Source organism: Stegodyphus dumicola, chromosome X1, assembly GCF_044657685.1.
Source record: "Stegodyphus dumicola isolate Sdum_Otavi_A_Nest chromosome X1, ASM4465768v1".
NCBI classification, from domain to species: Eukaryota; Metazoa; Arthropoda; class Arachnida; order Araneae; family Eresidae; genus Stegodyphus; species Stegodyphus dumicola.
This window is the reverse complement of record NC_140780.1, coordinates 18,119,951-18,140,836: the sequence shown is the minus strand read 5'-3', so window position 1 is coordinate 18,140,836 and position 20,886 is coordinate 18,119,951. Positions and strand designations below refer to the sequence as shown.

General features: G+C 34.0%; 1 protein-coding gene across 3 annotated transcripts in view; it reads right to left on the bottom strand.

Moving 5' to 3' along the window:
* Positions 1–20,886, bottom strand: part of LOC118186366 (uncharacterized) — a 99,015-nt gene that overhangs the window by 14,850 nt on the left and 63,279 nt on the right. For all 3 annotated transcript variants that reach the window (XM_085808413.1, XM_085808415.1, XM_085808414.1), the window contains exons 4-5: positions 20,016–20,092; positions 11,743–11,837 (exon numbers count right to left, since the gene is read on the bottom strand). In XM_085808413.1, the coding sequence (XP_085664539.1) occupies positions 11,743–11,837; positions 20,016–20,092 (172 nt within the window). The remainder of the gene's footprint in view (positions 1–11,742; positions 11,838–20,015; positions 20,093–20,886) is intronic.

Sequence of the window (20,886 nt, the reverse complement as noted above, 5' to 3'; positions counted from 1 at the left end):
TGTGGATCTTGGTCAACCTTGTCCAGGTCTTCTTGGCAAGGATCCAGTGTCCTAAAACTGTTTCCACAAATTGCAGACGACAATGCGCATTACAGTGGTGGCCAAAATTGTGGGCACTTAGAAATTTTTATGTTTTTGAACTTTGTATGCTTATCGAAAATGTTACGTTTCGCAAAATGCAAACTTGTATATATCATTTTAAAGAGAATTTATTACTGAATTCAATACAAAACACAAAATTCAATTATTTGCAATGCAAAAAAAGTTATATGTACTTTAATATAAATAAAAAACACAGTTATGAAGTGGTTTGTAATGTCTAGCTTTGCTGGCCAATCACTGTTCTTGTTCTGAGAACCAATCAAATGTTAGTAAATGCCAGTAAAAGCTGACATCATGTTTACACTTGAAACAATTCATTATTTTGCTTTGTTCTGTAGAAGGAGGACCTGTTTCTTATACACTGCAATTACAAGTAGGAATTTTTGTAAAAATTTTTAATATTTAGTCAAGAAGCAATGACATCAAATAAAAGAGTAGATTGGACACCTAGAAAGAGATGTAATATTATTGTGTTACGAGAAAGTGGTGTTTCCTATGCTGAAATTGCAAGACAGGTGGGTGGTTCAGTGACTACATCTGGAGCCCGAAAATTTTATTTACGATATCAGGAGACAACTTCAATAAAAAACAAAGAAGGAAAAGGCCAAAAAAGGTGCACCACATCTATTGATGACAGAAGAATAAAAAGACTATGTCTCCAAGATAGAAAAATGTCATCAGCGGCCATCAGAAGCGATCTGAATAATGCTGGTGTTTCTGTCAGTTCAAGAACAATCAGGAAAAGATTAACAGATGTTGGACTGAGAGGTACAATTCCACGAAAAAAGCCTTATCTTAATTTTCAGCAACGAAAAAAAAGACTACAGTGGGCAAAGGAAGTGATGGGCGAAAATATGTAAGACGTAGAATAGGAGAAGAGCTACATCCTGACTGCATTCAAGCAACTGTGAAGAAACCAGTTAGTGTTATGATTTGGTCATGCATGTCAGCAGATGGTATTGGTCGCCTTCATGTTATCGATGGGACACTGAATGCCAGAAAATACATTGACACTATTCTAGAACAAAAACTTCTACCTTCCATCAGAGATCTCTTTCCCAACAATGCTTTATTTATTTTTCAGCAGGATTCTGCTCCTTGCCACATGGCCAAAATATCGAAAGAGTGGTTTTGTACAAAGAGCATTAAATTGCTGTCATGGCCAGGAAACAGTCCTGACCTCAATCCTATCGAAAATTTGTGCACCGTTTGAAAACTCTTGTCCGAATGAGGCACCCATCAAATAAAAGGGAACTAATTGAGGCTATAGTTGTTTCCTAGCATCATGTAATAACGAAAGAAGAGCTTAAAACTCTTGTCAGCTCAATGAAACGTCAATGTGAAGCTGTAATAAAAAATAAAAGGTACCCTACTAAGTACTGATAACTCACTGCAATTATCACTATCTAATATATATCCATAACTATTATCGTTTAACTTTTGCTGTACTGCAAATAATTGAATTTTGTGTTTTGTATTGAATTCAGTAATAAATTCTCTTTAAAATGATATATACAAGTTTGCATTTTGTGAAACATAACGTTTTCTATAAGCAAACAAAGTTCAAAAACATAAAAATTCCCAAAAGTGTCCACAATTTTGGCCACCACTGTACACTGGTGTACAAAAATTAAGGACGAGACGGTTTTTTTAATATAACTTTGTACAAAAGCTTTCCAAATCAACACATTTAATAACGTAAGGTCCCCAATACGTAAGGACATGAGTAATGTAAGCAACATTTACTAAAAGAGAAATCAGAGGGATAAAAAGAAGCTTTATTGAAAAGGTAGCATGGAGCGCAATGCGACTGAAGGCCAAAACAGCCCTGTGATGGGTGTCCAGCAAGAAACATCCGGTCTTTAATAGGGGATATGATCTCCTCTGACTGCTAGGCAGGTTTCACAGCATCTGCCCATGCTGAGAATGAGGGTGTCAATGAGTTGTTGAGGCATTGCTGCCCGTTCGTCTTGCAGCACCAATCGAAGCTCCGGAATCATTAATGATGATAAGGTACGAGCTGCCAAGCATCTGTTTAGAAAATCCCATACATGCTCGATGGGATTGAAATCCGGAGATCGTGTCGGCCAATCCATGCGTTCAATATCCTCACTCTCTAAGAGCTGTTCGGCAGCTACTGTGCAATGACATGGTGCATTGTCGTCCATGAAAACGAACTGCGGACCCATAGCACCTCTAAAAAGACGCACATACGGAAGAAGAATCTCGTTACAATAATGGGTCCCGTTGACTGAACCTGCGCCGAAGATGTGAAGGTCTGTACGACTACCAAGCATGATGCCTCCCCAAACGAGAAGACCGCCACCTCCATACCTGTCCCTTTCAATGATGTTCGAGGGATGACTGCTGCTTCCCCGCTCTTTCCAGATGAGTATGCGATGAGAATCGCTACTCAGAGTGAATCTGCTCTCATCTGTAAAGAGTACTCGTCTCCATTCATTGTCTTTCCAATTCCGGTGTTCCCGGCACCCCAGAGAACGCCTTCTCCGATGGGCAGGTGTTAGAGGTACACAGGGTACAGGGTGTCGTGCAAACAGACCACCACCGTGCAGTCTTCTGGCCCCGGTAAAACGCGATATCGGTCGTCCAGTCGCCTGTGTCGTGTCTAGCGATTTCTCCCGCTGTCTGCCGCCTGTTTCTTCTGGCCTGTAAGGCAATATACCGGTCATCTGCGGGTGTGGTTCCTCGTGGACGACCACTACTAAACCCCCGGATAGCTGTTCCTGTAGTTTGAAATTGTCTCCAAAGTCGTGAAACGATGTTGTGAGCAATTCCAAACTCTGCAGCCACACTTGTCACACTGCGGCCTTCCTCCAACTTCCCAATGATTCGACCTCAGGTAAAAGCATCCAGATGTCGTCTAACAGATTGATTATTCGCCATTTCTCGCTGAGGCAGCAACTCGGTGTGATTTTAACTGCCATACGGCGTGCCAGAAATACTGATCTTACTCCGAACCATGCTTTATATTACTCAGACACTCCCCCATTACGTCTACCAGCATATCTGCGCATGTGCTACCGTACATCACCTTACTTAATCTTCTGATTGGTCTTTCTGTCCGCTTTGCCTCTTCGTTCAGCTGATATGCTCATTTTTTGACTTCGTCCTTAATTTTTGCACACCAGTGTATATTGAGCTCTATACTGCACTTGTGACTGGCCTGCCCACTACAGAATCTTCTGACAATTCTCCACCTCATTCTGTCATCTGTATGTTCGTGGCTACTAATTATATCTGATACTGTATAAAATTTAACCAACCCTTATGAGAAACACAGTAAATGTTGTGAAGGAGTATGAGCACACAAACTGCCCAAAATTTCTTGTGCGATTACATTCCCTCCACAAACATAGTCCCGCAGACATGTATGTGTATACTTTTGTATTCAGTTTTTTATATTTGCATAGTTCATCAGCAAAATGGTTCAATACTTTTCATAAAACTTTTTTTTTGTTGTTTTTTTTTTTTGTATGAAAACATAGCAAAGCACTCAAAATTACAGGAATGTTCCAGTCAGCTAAAAGCTTCTGCAACCTTTTTTCTGACAGCAGCTTTACTTATAAGATTGAGAAGTTACCTCTTTCGTTCAATTACAGTTTGGGGATGTCCAGATGTCAAGCAGTTAGCATTCTACATGCAAACTTTGATTTTGACTTGCAGAACGCCTAGAGGAGTTGCATGGAACCTCAGTTCTGAGGAAATATTTTGCCACTGTTTTACATAAATCTTTTGCCTATTTTAAATCGAATGGTGATATGCAGAATCTTTTAAGATTAATAAAGATGGCTTGAAATGCCAGAATATGCTTGAATATTTTTTCTGCATCTTTCTATCAAACAGTTCTATATAGAATTTGCAAACAAAAGACAATTCAATTCTAAAATTACATATTCCTTTTATAAATAAAATGCTGACTACTATGTTAATTTTTTCATACAAATGAAAATCTTCGGATATCTTTTTGCTTAATGAATGGAGTTACCACTGCAGATCTTTCAAAACTGAAATTTAAAAAAGTAACTGAACACATTTTTAAATTCATGTTTCATTTATTTTCATGATCGTTGAGCAGATTTACACTGCTCAACAATCATGAAAACAAACAAAGAATATTTTTAACTTCAAAATGACACATTACAGTAAAAGATGGTCTAGTCTACTAGTGCCTGACTGTATATGTGTTCCTCCAAGTATAATAGCTAGTTTCCATTAACCCATTCAGGGCTCATCCTTTAGAATGAAATGCTGTGAAAACGGTTGCGTTATTAGTTTAAAATTCCTTCCAAAAAAATAACTTTCACGATTGGAAATCGCTCTTAAAATGGGCCACTGCCCGAGGCGCTATGTTCACTTCCTCTTAGAATGCTGGATAAGTCACAAAATAACGTGCTAATGAATAACAAGAACCACTTGTTGCATTAGTATCTCACATCTCTTTCCTTTATACCTGTAGACTTGTTTCATTATCCGACTACGGAACTTTTCTGCAATCTTTTTGACGCATTTTAGCTTTCATGCTTGTTGCAAATTCTCGATTATTCGACGTGTTTAAGAAAGATTATTATTTTTTGACTGAATAGAACTTTTTTACACTATTTTATTTAGTATATTTCCCTATTTGTTTATTTTGGGGATTTAATTTTTAACCTCTTTTTTACCTACTCAGTTTTCTTTACATTATAAGTCCTGGGCAATATTGTACAGTACAAAGTCCGTAATCCATACTCATCGGGAGTTCAGCGATTCTGGATTATAGATCATTAACTTAAATATGGCATGCAGAAATTATACAATTAAAAATATGAAATCGTAATTTATGAAATAAAGAACAATTATAATCTAAAGGGTTTTAAAATTTACAAAACAAGCTTAATATTTATTTGTTTATTTTATTAAACATTTCTTTCAATGTAAGTCGTTTAAGATGCTTCCACAAAAACTTAAAAAAGTTATTTTTTCTTGTGTCATATATAGTGGACTTTCCATTGCTATACTTCTCGCATAATTTTTAGATGGATAGCCTTTTATCCATCTTTTGCAGCAATTCCACTTTTTGTTTAATGGACATCGAAACATGCTTTCGCTTTCTAGATCCTTTGGAAGCTCCAGAATTGGAAACTCTTTTTGACATAATCGAAAGTTCAAGCTTAATTTTTATAAAATTGTTCTATCAGTCTGCAAAAAATCATAAGCCAGATCCAATTAGAAGATTAAAGAAGAGCACAATCTGCAACATTAACTGAAATGCCTTAGATAATTTTAGCCTAGCTCATACCGTCCGTTATACATTAAACACACATGCACATAAAGTTTGTAGCTTTGAGTTCCGGATTATAGATCATTCCAGATTATGAACGTCCGGATTACAGACTTTGCACTGTATTGTATTTGCAATAACAATACAATATTCCCCAGGAATTTTTTCAAATTTTGGTATATTGATTTATACTTAGCGTTGAATTTTTTTCAAAAATTGTTCACTAACGGTCAATCCTCATAGACCAAACAATAATCTTTCTAATGAATGCTTGTGCAGCAAAATCAAAACTGAGAGAGGAAAGGAATGGAGAAAAACTGGTGTAAACATATGTGTGACACCAAAATCTTTTAAGTGTTTAGGGTCTTTAAAGATCTTAATCTGGCCCTGACTGTGTTGAACAAATCTTTCTATAATTAGAAATAATGTAAAACATGAAACAGAAAGTACATTAAAAAAATTTAAATAAATTAAAAAAAAAACATGACTGTATTAAAAACGATTTTTGATATTCTGATTCTAAAAGAAACAGAATAATATTCTAAATTAAATTTTATGAAGCCAGTAGTATATTTGATTATTTGATTTAGTAACAATCATTATTAAAGCATCAAATATTCAAAAGACTGATTTAATAACATTATAACTCATCCATTTAATTAAATACATTAGCACAAAATATTATTTACACATAAAATAAAATACATATCATTAAAACACATTCTAACAATTCGTTGATTGTCATAAAGGAAAATAAGGACTCTTAAATACATGATATTAAGAAGGACCAAACATAGCAGCAAAAATCTAAACAAAGTTTTATGAAGACAAAAATTCATCACATGCAATAAGTCATTGCTAAAGTATAGATTTTCAAAAAGCCCAATTTTAAGCAAAACTATGTCATACATATTTTAAATGAATTTTATGCAAAATGTTATTTACACATTACTTCACATAAAAATTATGCAAATACATTTTGACAATTGATACTTATTCATTTTCATAAAGGAAATTTCTCCCTGTAATAAGGAATCTTGAAAACATGATTTTAAGAAAAACATTGCAATAAAAAGCTAAGTAACATTTTTCAAAAAAAAAAAAAAAAAAAAAAAAAAAAAATTGCGATTAAGAATCATATAATCTTTACTGAAGTATCAAATTTTTGAAAGCTGATTTCTGAAAAAATGTATCATATACCTTCTAAACACATTAATGCAAAATGATATTTGCACATATATTCAAATGGAAGATATTCAATTCCATTTGAACTTTTGATACTTGTTGATTTTGATGAAGGAAATTTCTGACTGGAATAATCAATCTTGGTTTTAAGAAAAAATAAATATTAGAATAAATATTTAAATAATGCTTTATAAATGTTATGAAGGTGACATTTTATATTTTATGAAGCAAAATGTAAATTTGATTCAATTACCTTACTAAAGCAACACAAATAGGCAAAAGCCCATTCTGGTAATTTTATAATTTATGCACATAACTAAGTATGATAACATAAAATATTATTTACATATCAAAACAAAACTTATTAAACTACAGTAAAAAAGAATGACATGACACTTGTTGATTTGGTAAAGGAAAATAAAGCTTAAAAACATGATTTTTATAAGAAAGAAGCACTGAAATAAAAATTTAAATGATATCTTATGAAAACACGGTATATTTGATTCAGTGACTTTTTAAGTCCAAACTTACTAAGGAATTAAAATTATATAAAGCTGAATTTAGACAAAATATACTATACACTTTCTAAATATGAAAACATAAAATGGTGCTTACACAATAAACACAGTGGAAGTTCCTGAAATATATCACTAAATTTTCCCATTTTTTCCCTCTGAAGCAAAATTTTTTTCCCACTTAAGCAGCTTTGAAATTTATTCCCATCTTCGCAAATTCTTCAACCTTACTTTTTTCTGATACTGCATTATTATAGGTGAAAGAATATGCAGATATATATCTACTTTCTTAAGCTTAGAAATTAACAGAAAAAAGTTTTGTCACATTTACAATTTTCTATTTCTTTCTTAAAATTTCTATTCCATCTATTTATTCATTGATTACTTTTAACTTTAAACGGCTAAAAAAGAAGTCCTTTCATTTTAAAATTAAATGAAATTCTTGCTTTGTAATTTGAATTTAGTTTGTTTTTCTTATATATATATATATATATAAATTTTTTATAATTTCATAACCAAAAAGATTCTTTATATTGGGGAGTACCTATTAATGTCCATTTGAGTAATGCTTGAATTTTGAGAAAGAGGGTAAAATAAAAATGCTCCTAAAAAAGGTAGTCTCTTACCATGCAACACTAGCTCTCGTTCCTAAGCAATTAACATAACAGGAGGTTGCAACAGATCCTGCTGAATACATCGAACAACTTCAAAGTTGCATGCAGCAGCTTCCAACTGATTAGAATGGTGATAGGGTCATTCACTTGAGGTGTGAAATTTTTTTAATGTAATTTTTACAAAATAATAGCAAATCTTATAACTGAGAATAAATAGTTACATAATTCAAATTATTAAAATTGTGTGAAGATTCTGATGATCTCTGTCAAGTATACCAATATTTCTGTATGGAAGTAGCACATATCATGGTATCTGTTTGCTATGGTCAGAAAGTTATCAAAGATTTTTGAACTACTTCCTGATATGCTATTGAGTTCAAATTTCGTACACATACCGATTGTGGGTAATATATTTTGGCAAGACAAAGTTTATAAAATTCCATTCACAATTTTTAGAATTTAATGTTGAAACTATCTTTTACAAATATTTTCATTTAAAGAACAAACTAAAAGTCCCAAATACTGATAGTTTGCATCACTGTATAGAACATAAAACATTCTTTTAAATAAAATTTGGATGAAATTTATGTCATTTGAAATTTTGCAAGAAATTTTAAAAAATCAGAAGATTTTTTCTAGTATTTAAGTTGAGAGAATTATCAGAAGTAAAAGACTGATTATTCACTGTTGAAAAATGATTCTTCAGTGGAATTATTCTGTTGAAGTTGTGTTATTGAGATTAAAAGAATAAAAAAATTCTTTTAATAAAATAGTATTTTATTAAAAACTCATAAAATCCTTAATGAGCCCAAAGCAAAATAATAATTTTATCGTATAGTTTAATGGAAAAACTGACAAGCCTCATTATAAAATCCATGCACAGTTTTATATTACAAATAACAGAAGTGCTAGTACTAAATAATGAAATGAAATAACCAAATCGCATTAAAAGTATAAGCTTTCGTGAATTTATCAAGAGCACCCCACTTTTTGATTATTCATGATGTAAATTTGTAGATAAATTTTGTAAAGAGGATTAATTAATTTCTTTACCCCAATAATCTATATAATAAATTAATTTTCTCCTTTTAATTAACAATTTTATGAACTAAAAATAAAAGCTTATTAATAAGATTTAAATTATTTAAAATTAGATTTTTATAAAGCCAAATAATACTTATTATTTTTTTAATTTTTCTATTCCTTAAACAGAAATTTTAATCCTCCTTTAATCTGTTAACTGGGTATGACGAAATTTTTCGTCATGCTGGGAAGACTATTTCAATGGGTATGACGAAATGTTTCGTCATGCTGGGAAGACTATTTCAATGGGCATGACGAAATGTTTCGTCATGCTGGGAAGACTATTTCAATGGGCATGACGAAATTTTTCTTAATTTTTTTGCAATCTGTCACTTCACCGTTGTTCAAGAAAAATCGATCAATGGAAACACTTGTCCGCTCATAAATTGTGATAACACTCCTAATTTGCACAACTTAATTTCATTTTAGTCTGCATTTCAGTATTTTACATACTAGTAATAACTTGTTGATTTGAGTAATTGTTAGTTTTTTATAAATATGGCTAAAAATTATTGTGAAGCAGAAAATATTTTTGAATTGTCTGAAAGTGACAATGAAATATTGCCCGGGAGGTTTGGTAAACGACGTCGAATTCTAAGAATAAATATCAGTTCGGAAGAAAGCGATAACGACTTCTTTACTGATGGTCCAGACATTGAATCAAAAGATGATGATGTTATAGACCAAAATACTCAACCGACATCAGCTGAATGGAAATGTGAAAGAATAGTGCGATCGCCTTTCCCGTTTTTATCTCAATCTAGACTTACATTTGAAGGACCTGAAGAAAAGGATTGCCTTTTTTATTTCGAGAAATTTATCGATGAGAATTTTGTAGAACTTATTGTGGAACAATCAAACAAATACGCCGGACAGGTTTTTGAAAAAAATACTTCCATGAAACCACGTTCAAGATGTCTCTCGTGGGTTGACACAGATGACTGAGAGATGAGAGTATTTATTTTTTTAATAATTTTGCGAGGAATAATAGGAAAACCTTTTTATCAGCTTTATTTCACAAAGCGAGAAAGTCTGGAGAGTCCATTTTTTTATAAAACAATGTCAGAAAAAAGATTCCAACTGTTAGTAAAATTTTTACATTTTAGTGATAACAATGCTTTCGATCTAAAAGTCTGCAACAAAAAAACCTACAAAATTGATTCCATTTTGAACTATTTCAGAAACAAATTCACGTACCAGATAAGGAAATATCTGTAGATGAGTCTCTTTAGCTATGGCAAGGAAGACTGTCTTGGAAACAGTACATTCCATCAAAAAGAAGTCGATTTGGTGTTAAATTGTATAAGATATGTGAAAGTAAATCCGGATACATAAGTGATTTCATTATATATACAGGTAAAGACATGCAGTATGATTCGAACTATCCAGAAGAACAGGGACCAAATCGTATTGTTCTTGAATTGTGCCACGATTTGTTGGATAAGGGATATACGCTATATCTCGATAATTGGTATACTAGTACTGATCTAGCTGAGAAGATGTGCAGAAGAAAAACCGATGTTGTAGGAATAATGTGAAAAAATAGAAAGGGAATACCATCTGATATAAAAAATTGTGTTTTGAAAAAAGATGAACATATTGCTAGGTACAGAGACAAAATAATGATTATGAAGTGGAAAGACAAAAAGGATGTAATTATATTGAGTACTGTTATATTGAAGACATTAAATTTGTAGAAATAGAAAAACGATATCAAAACCGGAAGTTATCGCTGACTACAACAAAAATATGGGAGGAGTTGATCTTGCTGACGGACAAATGAACACTTATGAAATCGCTAGAAACCAAGTAAAAAAGTATTACTATGAGATATTTTTACATGCACTAGACATGGTGTGTTTGAATGCATATCTTTTATACAAGAAAGATGGCGGTCACTTAGATAGGCTTCATTTCCTTATCGAAACTGTAGGAAAAGGTGTTGAAAAATATAGAGACGGATCACAGTTTCCATCTACTAGTACAGGACGATTATCTTTGACACCAAAACCATCTCGACTCTTTGAAAGACATTTTGCAGACTATATACCTTCTGACTCTTCAAGAGTAAATGTAACGAGAAGATGCAAATTATGCTATTCCAAAGGTCTTAGGAAAGAATCGAGATTTAGGTGTCCCGACTGCAGTGTTGCTTTGTGTATGCCGCATTGCTTTAGGGAATATCATACGAAATAATTGTTTAAATTCGTTCAATTTGTTTTTCTGGATTAAAAATGTTTAATTTTAATATCATTAAATATTTTAAAACGATTTTCTTTTATTTATTCCTTGCGATGTGCTGAAATTACTGCAAAAGAAAAAGTCCCCATTGTGAAACGATTTTACTGAAAGCTTATTCCCCAGTTAACAGGTTAAAACCATAATTTTTAATACCCCTTCTATATGCACTCACTTTCTAACTCGTAAAAAATTTCTTGTTTTGTTAGAACCATGGTCTTTATCATAAAACATCAAGAAGATATCTTTCTGTGCTATTGAGGGTCATTACCTATTGCTGCACTTTCACCTCCAAAAGGCCTATGGGGATGAAAGTAAGATAAAAATCTGGACTAGTTGTTGATGTGTCTTTTCATTCTAACAAACATATTGACAGGCCCATATCTGAGAATTTATTTAAAATAATTTTCTGTACCGACGCATCAAGGAACATGCATAAAAGAGCGAGATAATCCAGGGGAGAACCATTAAAGGATTTTTAAAAAATCCAAAAAAGCATACCTTCCCTTAGGCAAACAGTCCTAATGTACTTTAAAATCAGATTTATAAAAACACATAAAATACAAAGCATAATACAATGTTTATAAAAGAACATAAAATACAAAGCATAATACAATGTTTACAAAAGAACATAAAATACAAAGCATAATACAATAAGTTTAAACTGAAATAAATGCTATAATATAAAAATTCTGCATTTTCTAATACAAAAATCGATACTCACTATTGGAGATTTGAGAACCTCTCGTTATACTCAGAGGAATGTTCCTCAAATGAAAAATTCGAGAATTCCAAAATTTGCCGATAAATTTCTGAAGCCTAAATCAAAGATTACATTCATTATTAACTATTATACACCTAAGTAGCTACCATTTACACTAAAACAATAAATTAATATAAAATGAAAAATAGTTAACTGAGCAAATTAAAAATTGCACACCAGAGAATATTTTGCCTGTCTCTTAAAAAATCTTTTTAACAGGACTAATAATTTTTGCCAACTAAACTACAAAATAATGAAAATCATAAGTTAAAACACAGGAAAGAAGAAAATTCTTTGGAAAGATTCTTTTGACAGAAACATTATCATCATACTTAACTAAAGAATAATCCTTATTTATTTTACAGCCTCATGATATTTATCTTAAACATGCATCTAAACACAGCAGAAAGCATATCCCCAAACAATTTGAAAGAGAAATTTGTTTCAGATTCTTTAAAAGCGAAAAAACAAAATAATACTTTATTTACTCGCACATTTCTCCACCTCGTACTTCCCCCCCCCCAAGTTTTTTTTCAGCATATGGTTTAGCTTCTGACTTACAGTAGCACTGAAAAATGTGTGCACAAATAGGAAAGTATTTTGCGTAAGAATAAAAAATCTTACTTAAATTGATAAGTTCTTTGAAATCGTGTTTTAACGAAAGCTTCCTGCCACCGCAATTATCCTTCTTCATTATTGAGGAGACAAAGAGAATGATCTTCAATCATTATTTTGATTTGTCTACCTCGAGGATTAGTATCCTTGTTCCCCCAAAGCGAACTATGGCCGTCAAAGTCGCCTATTATGACAAAAGGTTCAGGCAGTTGCTCTATTAAACTATCCAAATCCCTTTGATCAATGTGAACATTTGGTAGCAAATAAACAGAACAAACTGAAACCAAGGTCCTTGTATTTATTTGGATGGCAACAGCTTGGAGGCTTGTAGTTAAAAGAAGTGAATTGCTCGGGTAGTGCAGTGAGGTGAGGAGACTTACACCCCCACTAGCTTGTTCACCTACAATATTGTCTTTTCTAAAAATTGAGAACCTTTGAAGTTGTTTGTTTTTCTGGTTTCTGTAAAGTTTCCTGCAATGCGAAAACTACAGGATGATGCAAATTGATCAAGTCTTTAATGTTATCAAGATGTTGATGGAAACCGCAACAATTCCAATAAATGAGGGTGGCCATTATGTCCGATTTTTGTTTTTTCTATGCTGTGTTTTGGTTTTATGTGGAAGTAGGTTCTTCCAGATGTTCAATGCTTCTTCCACCTCCATTTCTGAGTAAAGATGATCAGAGCTACAGCTCGAAAATTTTATGTTTCTATCAGGCTTTGATGTTTTCTGTTTTTCTTTCACTTTATTACATTCTATTGTTATTATTGAATGTTTTGGTTTCACTTGCGTATCCAGTGTAAGATTTTGGACTGGTTGTTTATTTTGTATGTTTATTGTCTGGGTGCCTATGGATTTGACCGATTTTACTGCACTTGCATAGAATAGTTTTTCGAGACTGCGACTCTGCTACCAGTTTTCTTGCTTCTGCATAAGGAATATTTCTACTTATTTTAATTTTTTGCACCTCCTTCTCAGATTGCCATTTTGGGCTCGGTAAGTTGAGAGAATGCCGTTTGCTCCCGTTCGCAATTTGCACATAGTGCACATTTGTGACATTGCACTTTTCACTGTCATGACCTTCCATGGAGCATCGTGCACATGTGAGTTAGCCACGACAGGACATTTTTTAGAGGCCATATCGCTGGCATTGAGAACATTGTAAGGGGTTAGGTATGTAAGGTCTTAAGAGGCAGTGCAAATACCCGGCTTTAATACTTTACGGCAGATCAGGTGAATTGAAAGTCAGGATTACGTGTTTCGTATTGACCAACTGACCTTCTTTGCGCATCTTGATCTGCCTTGCAGAACTGACATTCTGATTGGACAGCTCCGAGACAATTTCTTCTTCTAAAACAAAGAGTAGGTATCTCACATCTTGATCAGATATAACACCCCGGCTGTAATTCAATGATTTGTGTTTTGTCAGATTAACATTAACTTGCCCAAGTTTTCTGAGTTTGAGAAGGGTAGCAGATTGAGCTGGAGAAACTGTTTCTATAAGGTCTCCAGAGTGCAGTCATAGTGGCTTGTATAAGTTTCTGTATCAGGAATGGTGACATTTTTTTAAAGTTCACCTTTAGAGTTGGTTATGACAAGAAATCTGGGTAGAGTAGCTTGAGAGTTTGCATTCATATTTGTTTTTACCTTTTTAGATGGAACACGTTTCATTTTTTTCATTGTGAGAAGCCATATTTAAGAAGAAAAATGATTCGGACTCAGCAGCCCTACCCACCACGAAGCCAACAAAGGGATGCAGAAACCTGCGCCAGAGTTAACCGGGTCTATACGCAATCTGAAACCTCACAGTCGACTTTCCCAAAAGCAGGAACTCCCGAAAGCTTATCCCCAAGCCACTGACCCTACGGACGAGTGACCAGCCGATTGATACTAGTGTGGACAACTAAGTGCCACTCGTTTCAATCTGAAGCAGAGGCCAAAGCAGTGTGTTGGGGACAATACCTTGTTCCTCAACTACCAGGACCCTCCTTTCCAGCCTTATGAGTCACAACACAACAGCAAACGTGTAGGTTTTCTCGCTGTGAGGAATTAGAAACAAAGACATGCATTAGAATCTCACTTTGAACCCAAACCTCCGAAAAGGAAAACCACAAGGGCAGAAGAAAAGAAATTATCACAGATAAGGAGAGATGAAAAAGAAAGGAGAAAAGATCACTAGGGCTCCAGAAGCGTGACCCCCGTCTTACCAAGAAAATGATCCCCTGAAGGGCTAGGGTACCTCGGGATTGCCCCACCTGTACTCACAAAAGTGAGCCCCTGAGGGGGTTCTTAAAAAAAAGTAATGAGATATAATACTCAGCTGATTTGCTTGCGTTAGAGTAAAAATACTCTCCGAATGTGCTTCCTTAATTAAAAAGGAAAATGAGAAAAAATGGCAAACAAAACAAAAAACGAAAGCAAAAGTGACACTTCAACATCGGTCGCTACAGTTAGCAAGCATTTTGGAAAGCGGACCCAAAGATATAATTTCTCTAACTGGAAGCTAAATTTTGAAATGCTGCAATTACAACAGATCAAACGAAATATGATTATTTCGTGTCCTTTGACGATATATTATCACAAGTGTCGGACATTCTGATAATCCCTCAAGGGATGACAAGTATGCAGCTATTCAAGACAGACTAATTTCCATCTTTGCCGAAACCAAAAAACAAAAGACCCAAAACTTATTAACCGAGATGAAATTGGGTGATAGAAAACTTTCACAGTTGTTATGCGAAATGAAGAATTTAGCTTCAGATAAGGTAGGTGAAGCTTTCCTTAAAACTCTCTGGCTTTCTGTCTTCAAAGATTACACATGGCACTCTCAAGCATTTTATCCATCAGTGGCAAAGATTTAGCCAAATTGGTAACAATGGCCTTAAAATTGGGGAAATAAAATCTGCATCACATCAGAATGCCACTGTAGCTTGCTCTAGAAATGACAATGTTTTAGTTAAATTATAGAAGCAGATTTCAGAGTCATTCCTACAAGTTAGCAAAGTGAATAAAGACATTATTCTAGACATCAACAATTCAGATACTGCTTTAGAAGTAATTCCATTAATAGGCATAGTAGCGGAAATGAAAGTTTATGTTATTATTACTCAAGGTTTGATGATAAGGCTTTCAAAAGTGATAATCCCTGCAATTGGCCTAACAAAACAACGTCCACTGGCAGGAAAAACAAATCCCTGATTATCACAGATGACAGAGGGCCAAGGGGTAGAGATGCGTCGTCTTTTTAGTTATGACAAGGAGAGCACCATGCAATTCTTAATTGATACTGGCGCCGAATTTTCATTATCGAAAGAAAAAAGAGCTGTTGCAAAGCTGAAACTCTTCGCTGCAAATGGAACCAAAATTAAGACTTACAGGCAAAAGTTGCTAAAATTAGACTTGGAACTGAGAAGAGCATTTGATTGGTCTTTTGTCACAGCTGATGTTGATAAACCAATAACAGGTATTGACTTTTTGTCTCCCTTTCACCTTTTGGTTGACAGCAAAAATCGCAAATCAATGGCATCACTTCATTGTCTTCTATTGGTGACCCCTCCTATGGTGTTGTTTCACCAATGGTTCATGCAGTGAAGAATCAGTACGAAGTAATCCTCAAACAATTTCCAGATCTTTTGTGGCCAACATTTGTCAATAATAAAATCAAAAGTCACAACATTGAACATTTCATTAAAACTAAGAGGGCTCCTGTTACAACTAGAATCAGAAGACTCTCAGCCAAAAAATTAAAAGCAGTAAAAGCCAAATTTGAGTTTATGTTGAAAGAAGATCTTTGCAGGCCTTCAAAAAGTTGTCGGCCGAGTCCTCTACATCTCACCCTAAAGAAATCAAGTGATTGGAGGCCATGTGGAGATTACAGGGCTCTTAATATCACCACTCCTGATCGATATCCTCTACCATTCCTCACCGACTGTTATATTCTACAAAGATTTTTTTCATCCATTGACTTAATTAGAGCTTATCAACAAATTCCAGTGCATGAAAGCGACATCCCAGAAATGGCAATTATAACTTCCTTTTGGGCTGTTTGAATTCCCATTCATGACATTTGGTTTACGCAACATGGCACAGACATTTTAGCAATTCATGAATATGGTACTATCATGATTGGACTTTACATTCTGTTATTTAGATGACATACTAATCACTTCTCCAGATGAAGAGTCACGTCATAAACACTAACACACAGTTTATCAAAGGTTATAAGACTGGTTTATGCATTGATGTTGCAAAATGTAATTCTGGCACTTCTAAACTTAATTATTTGGGGTATGAAATCACAACTGAAGGAATACATCTTCTGACGAAAAGTTGAGGCCATACAAACATACCAGAACCCACATCAGCCACCAGCTTGCACAGGTTCTAAGGGATGATAAATTTTTATCACCACTTCATCCTAAAGTAAGCTAAGCTTCAACAACCTTTAACTTCACAACTCAGTGGAAGATGTAAAAATAGTAAAAATACTGCTAACTTAGACCGAAGATAATCGCTATGCGAGAAAACCTCAAACATGCACTTTGTCACACTACTATGCTGTTCATTCCTCAACTGCTTCTACAATATCTCTCACATGTGATGCTTCAGATACAGCTATCAGGGATATCATTCATCAAATTGACCAGGGAGAGATGCATCCATTAAGTTTCTTCTCACGCTCTTTAATTAACACACAGAGAAAGTAGTAACACACAGAGAGCTCTTGTAAACCTACATGACAATAAAGCATTTTAGGTTATATTAGGAAGGTCTTTCAACATTGATATGGACCACAAACCTATCACTTTCGCTTTTCAACAAAATTTAGACAAAGCCTCTCCTAGACAAGCAAGACAATTCAGTTACACTGCTCAATTTTCAATGAATATTTACTTCACCAAGGGGAGAAGAAAATGTTGTTGAAGATGCTCTTTCCAGAATTAATACCATCTCCAACTGATTATGCAACTATTGCAGAACTTCAATATGATGAAGAGTTAACAATTTAAAAAAACCCAAGGCTGAGAATTGCTCAGATTCTCATTCCAGGCACTGACAAATTGATTTATTGTGGTGTCTCCACCAACAGTAACCACCCATACATACCCTAAAACTTTCACCGACAGATATTGTCTTCTATTCATACCCTATCTCATCCAGGGATGAGAAGCACAAGAAAATTAATCACGAAAAGATTCAAATGGCCAAATATCAATAAAGATTGACAATTATGGTATAGGGAATGCATGGAATGCCAATGATCTAAGGTTCAAAGACATACAAAGTCAGCTCTTATTGACTTCAAGGTTCTACCTGAACATTTTCCACATGTTCACATTGATTTTGTTGGACCCTTGCCTTCATGTCAATACTTACTAATGACGATTGATTGTTTTTCTAGATGGGTTGAAGCCCTTCCTATGGTGGATCAATCAGCAGAAACAGTTGCAAAGAGTTGCATCTCAACACGGATTTCTCGTTTTGGAATACCTCAGCATATGATCAAGGACGTCAGTTTGAAAGTCAACTTTTCTCATCTTTGAGCAATTACTTCACTTTTCAAAAATTCAGGACAGCAACATACAATCCACAATTGAATGGACTGATTGAGAAACAACACAGGATTATAAAAGCAAGCTTGAAATGCCATTTACAACAAAGCAAATCTTGGGTAGATGCTTTACCCTTTGGTTTTCCTCAGATTAAGTTCTGCACTGAAAGAAGGTACAAGATACTCTTCAACTGAGCTTCTTTACAGAAGTCCCCTCTGTTTACCTGGAGAATTCATCACCATGATACCTAATATCACACACTCAAGAGTTCGTGCAAAGGATACAAAGTATTATCTATACATGAAACCTTCTGCAACAACTACCCATGGCAATACAGCCGTATTCATTTCCAAAGGCCATTTTGAATTGCTCACATGTTTTCATCTACAATAATGCGGCCACTTCATCTTTGCAACCAGCTTATCTTTGGCCTTATGTTATACACCCAGCATCAAAGTACTTTGAAATTAATGGAACTATCAAAAGAATTTCAATTGATAGACTGAAACCATTTTTACCATAAAAGACAATGATGAGCAGCCTCTTGAAACCCATAGGCACATCCACACACGCAATATGAACCTCAGGGGAAAATTTTGCCACTGGTCAATCACAACCATACCACACGCAGTGGAAGGACCATCAGGTTTCCACCCAAATTAAAGGATTATGTCTCCTAATTGTGTTTACTGGGAAGGGAGTGTGCAGCATCCTCTATGTTTCCTCTTCAACTTATCTTTAATTTCTGTGCATTTTAATTTTCGTAAGATGGCAACAAGAGAGACGGTTAGAAAGACAAACATTCATTGAAATTTTGTTTTCAAAAAAGATACTTATCATTTATATCAATACCGTTTTCTCATTAATAAAAATGGATAAAAAAGTTTGTCCTTTATAGTTTATTAGTAATACTTTAGATTTTATGCAACGGACTTCATTGGAAGCAATCCACTTCAAGAGGAACATGTGTTTGATTGCTCTTAAAATCTATGCCAAACTAAGACCCCCTCTAATTTCACATCTTAACATTTCTCTTCCCCTTGACATTGAGCTTTCTGGAATCATATGTGCCTGACCTGCCTCAAATATTTCATTACATAGAGAAGTATTTATGAAAATTCTAGTTTTATTTGTGGGTCCATTGCACCTGACAAAATAAGTTTTGTAAAATGTTTTCATCATTCCACTTAAAGGTTAACGTAAAAACAGTGATTTTTACTTAATATGAAAGCCTCGGTGATATTTCTGTACATGTAGGCTAAACTGGCACAATCATAGTGCAAAGTATATTAAAAAAAACTGAGCCAAGTAAGGAAAAAAATAAGATTTTTTAAAACCAGATTCTGAAATTTAGAATTTAAAAAGAGAGACTGGGCACTGATGATTGATACCCTACAGATATTATATCTAATACTTTGTGAACTTAAAAAAATTTTAAATGCTTTCTTACTTACATATTGTGAAGTTGAACCTCTACCTGATTATTATCTTTATTTTGATGTAATTTAGTAAATCGCGATTGGCAACAGTTGAGTTTTTTCACATCTATGCTTTTGAGTTTGTTCTATAGTTTTACTTTTCGTTTTAAGTAATGAGAAAAATGACTTTTTGAGATGTTTTTCATGAGTATTTAAAAACTGATGAGTAATTTTATGCCATTTATGTTCTGAGTATTGCTTTGAGGTGTCAAAGCTAAAACTAACACTTAATTAGACTTGTAAATAGAATCGTAATATTAAACTGTTTGTGTTGTGACGAGATGTCTTTCATTGGATAATTGATTGTATACTCATTTTCCATCATAATTCTTCTCATATTGAAGGCAAAACGGAATACATATAATAATTTGGATATTCTTCTGTTTCTATAAAAAGGAAAAGATTTCATTAGAATTTGATATTGCTTTTATAGCATAAAGTGTGAGCCATTTGTTAAAATTTTCATAGTTCACCAATAGCTGAAGGTACCTGATCGACTTCTAAATTGAAGAAAATAATGGTTTTGAATTAGACATCAAATGTCATACATGCAATTAAAGACAAAAACACATTAATTTATGAAAACCTACCTTGAGACGGCGCAGAAAAAGTACTTCACTTAAATCATATAAATCACAAGGGAGAGAACTCTCAATATTGTGGCGAACTATTCAAAAAGGAAGAAACAGAAGAATTAGTACTTTGTAATATTATAATAAAACAAAATTTATGGTATAATATAAAAAATTACAAATTCTTTATTAAGAAAATTGAGTGAAAAAATTAATTCATATGAAAAAGTGAAGCACTATAATATCAAAAAATAACTTATAAGTTATAGACCAGGATTAATCAAACTGAATAATAAAATTTTTGGTTTATTTTACAACCATCCATTACAAAATTTGTTCAAAATTTGCATAAACACTGTTGCTGATTTGTACAGGCACAACTAGACATAAAAGCTGACAAGGAGTTAATTTACATGGTGATCAAGTATTTCTCTCCATTCAAAAATGTGACGCAAAGAAATGGTAGAATCTACACTCATTGCCATAAAAACTTGCACACCAAGAAAGAGTTGTCAGAAAAAAACGAAATTTTACATAAGTACGACTTTGATATAAGTGACTAGAAAATCAAAGAAAAAAGGATCATTTATTGCAGAAACAAGTACACATGAACACAAGTTTTAGCACTCTGTCGGACCACCTCTACCGCGAATGCACGATGCGATATAAGTGGGCATTTAGGCATACAATTCCCATATGGTATCCTCAGACATCTCGTTCCACAATTGTTGTAAACGTGCCTCTAGTTCGGCAAATCTTGTAGGCTGTCCAACTTGCCAACCAAAATGATCCCAGATATGCTCGATTGGTGACAAATCTGGGGATCGAGCAGGCCAGGTAAGGGTGTTAATGTGGTGAAGGCAGTCTTGCGAGATCCGTGTTGTGTGTG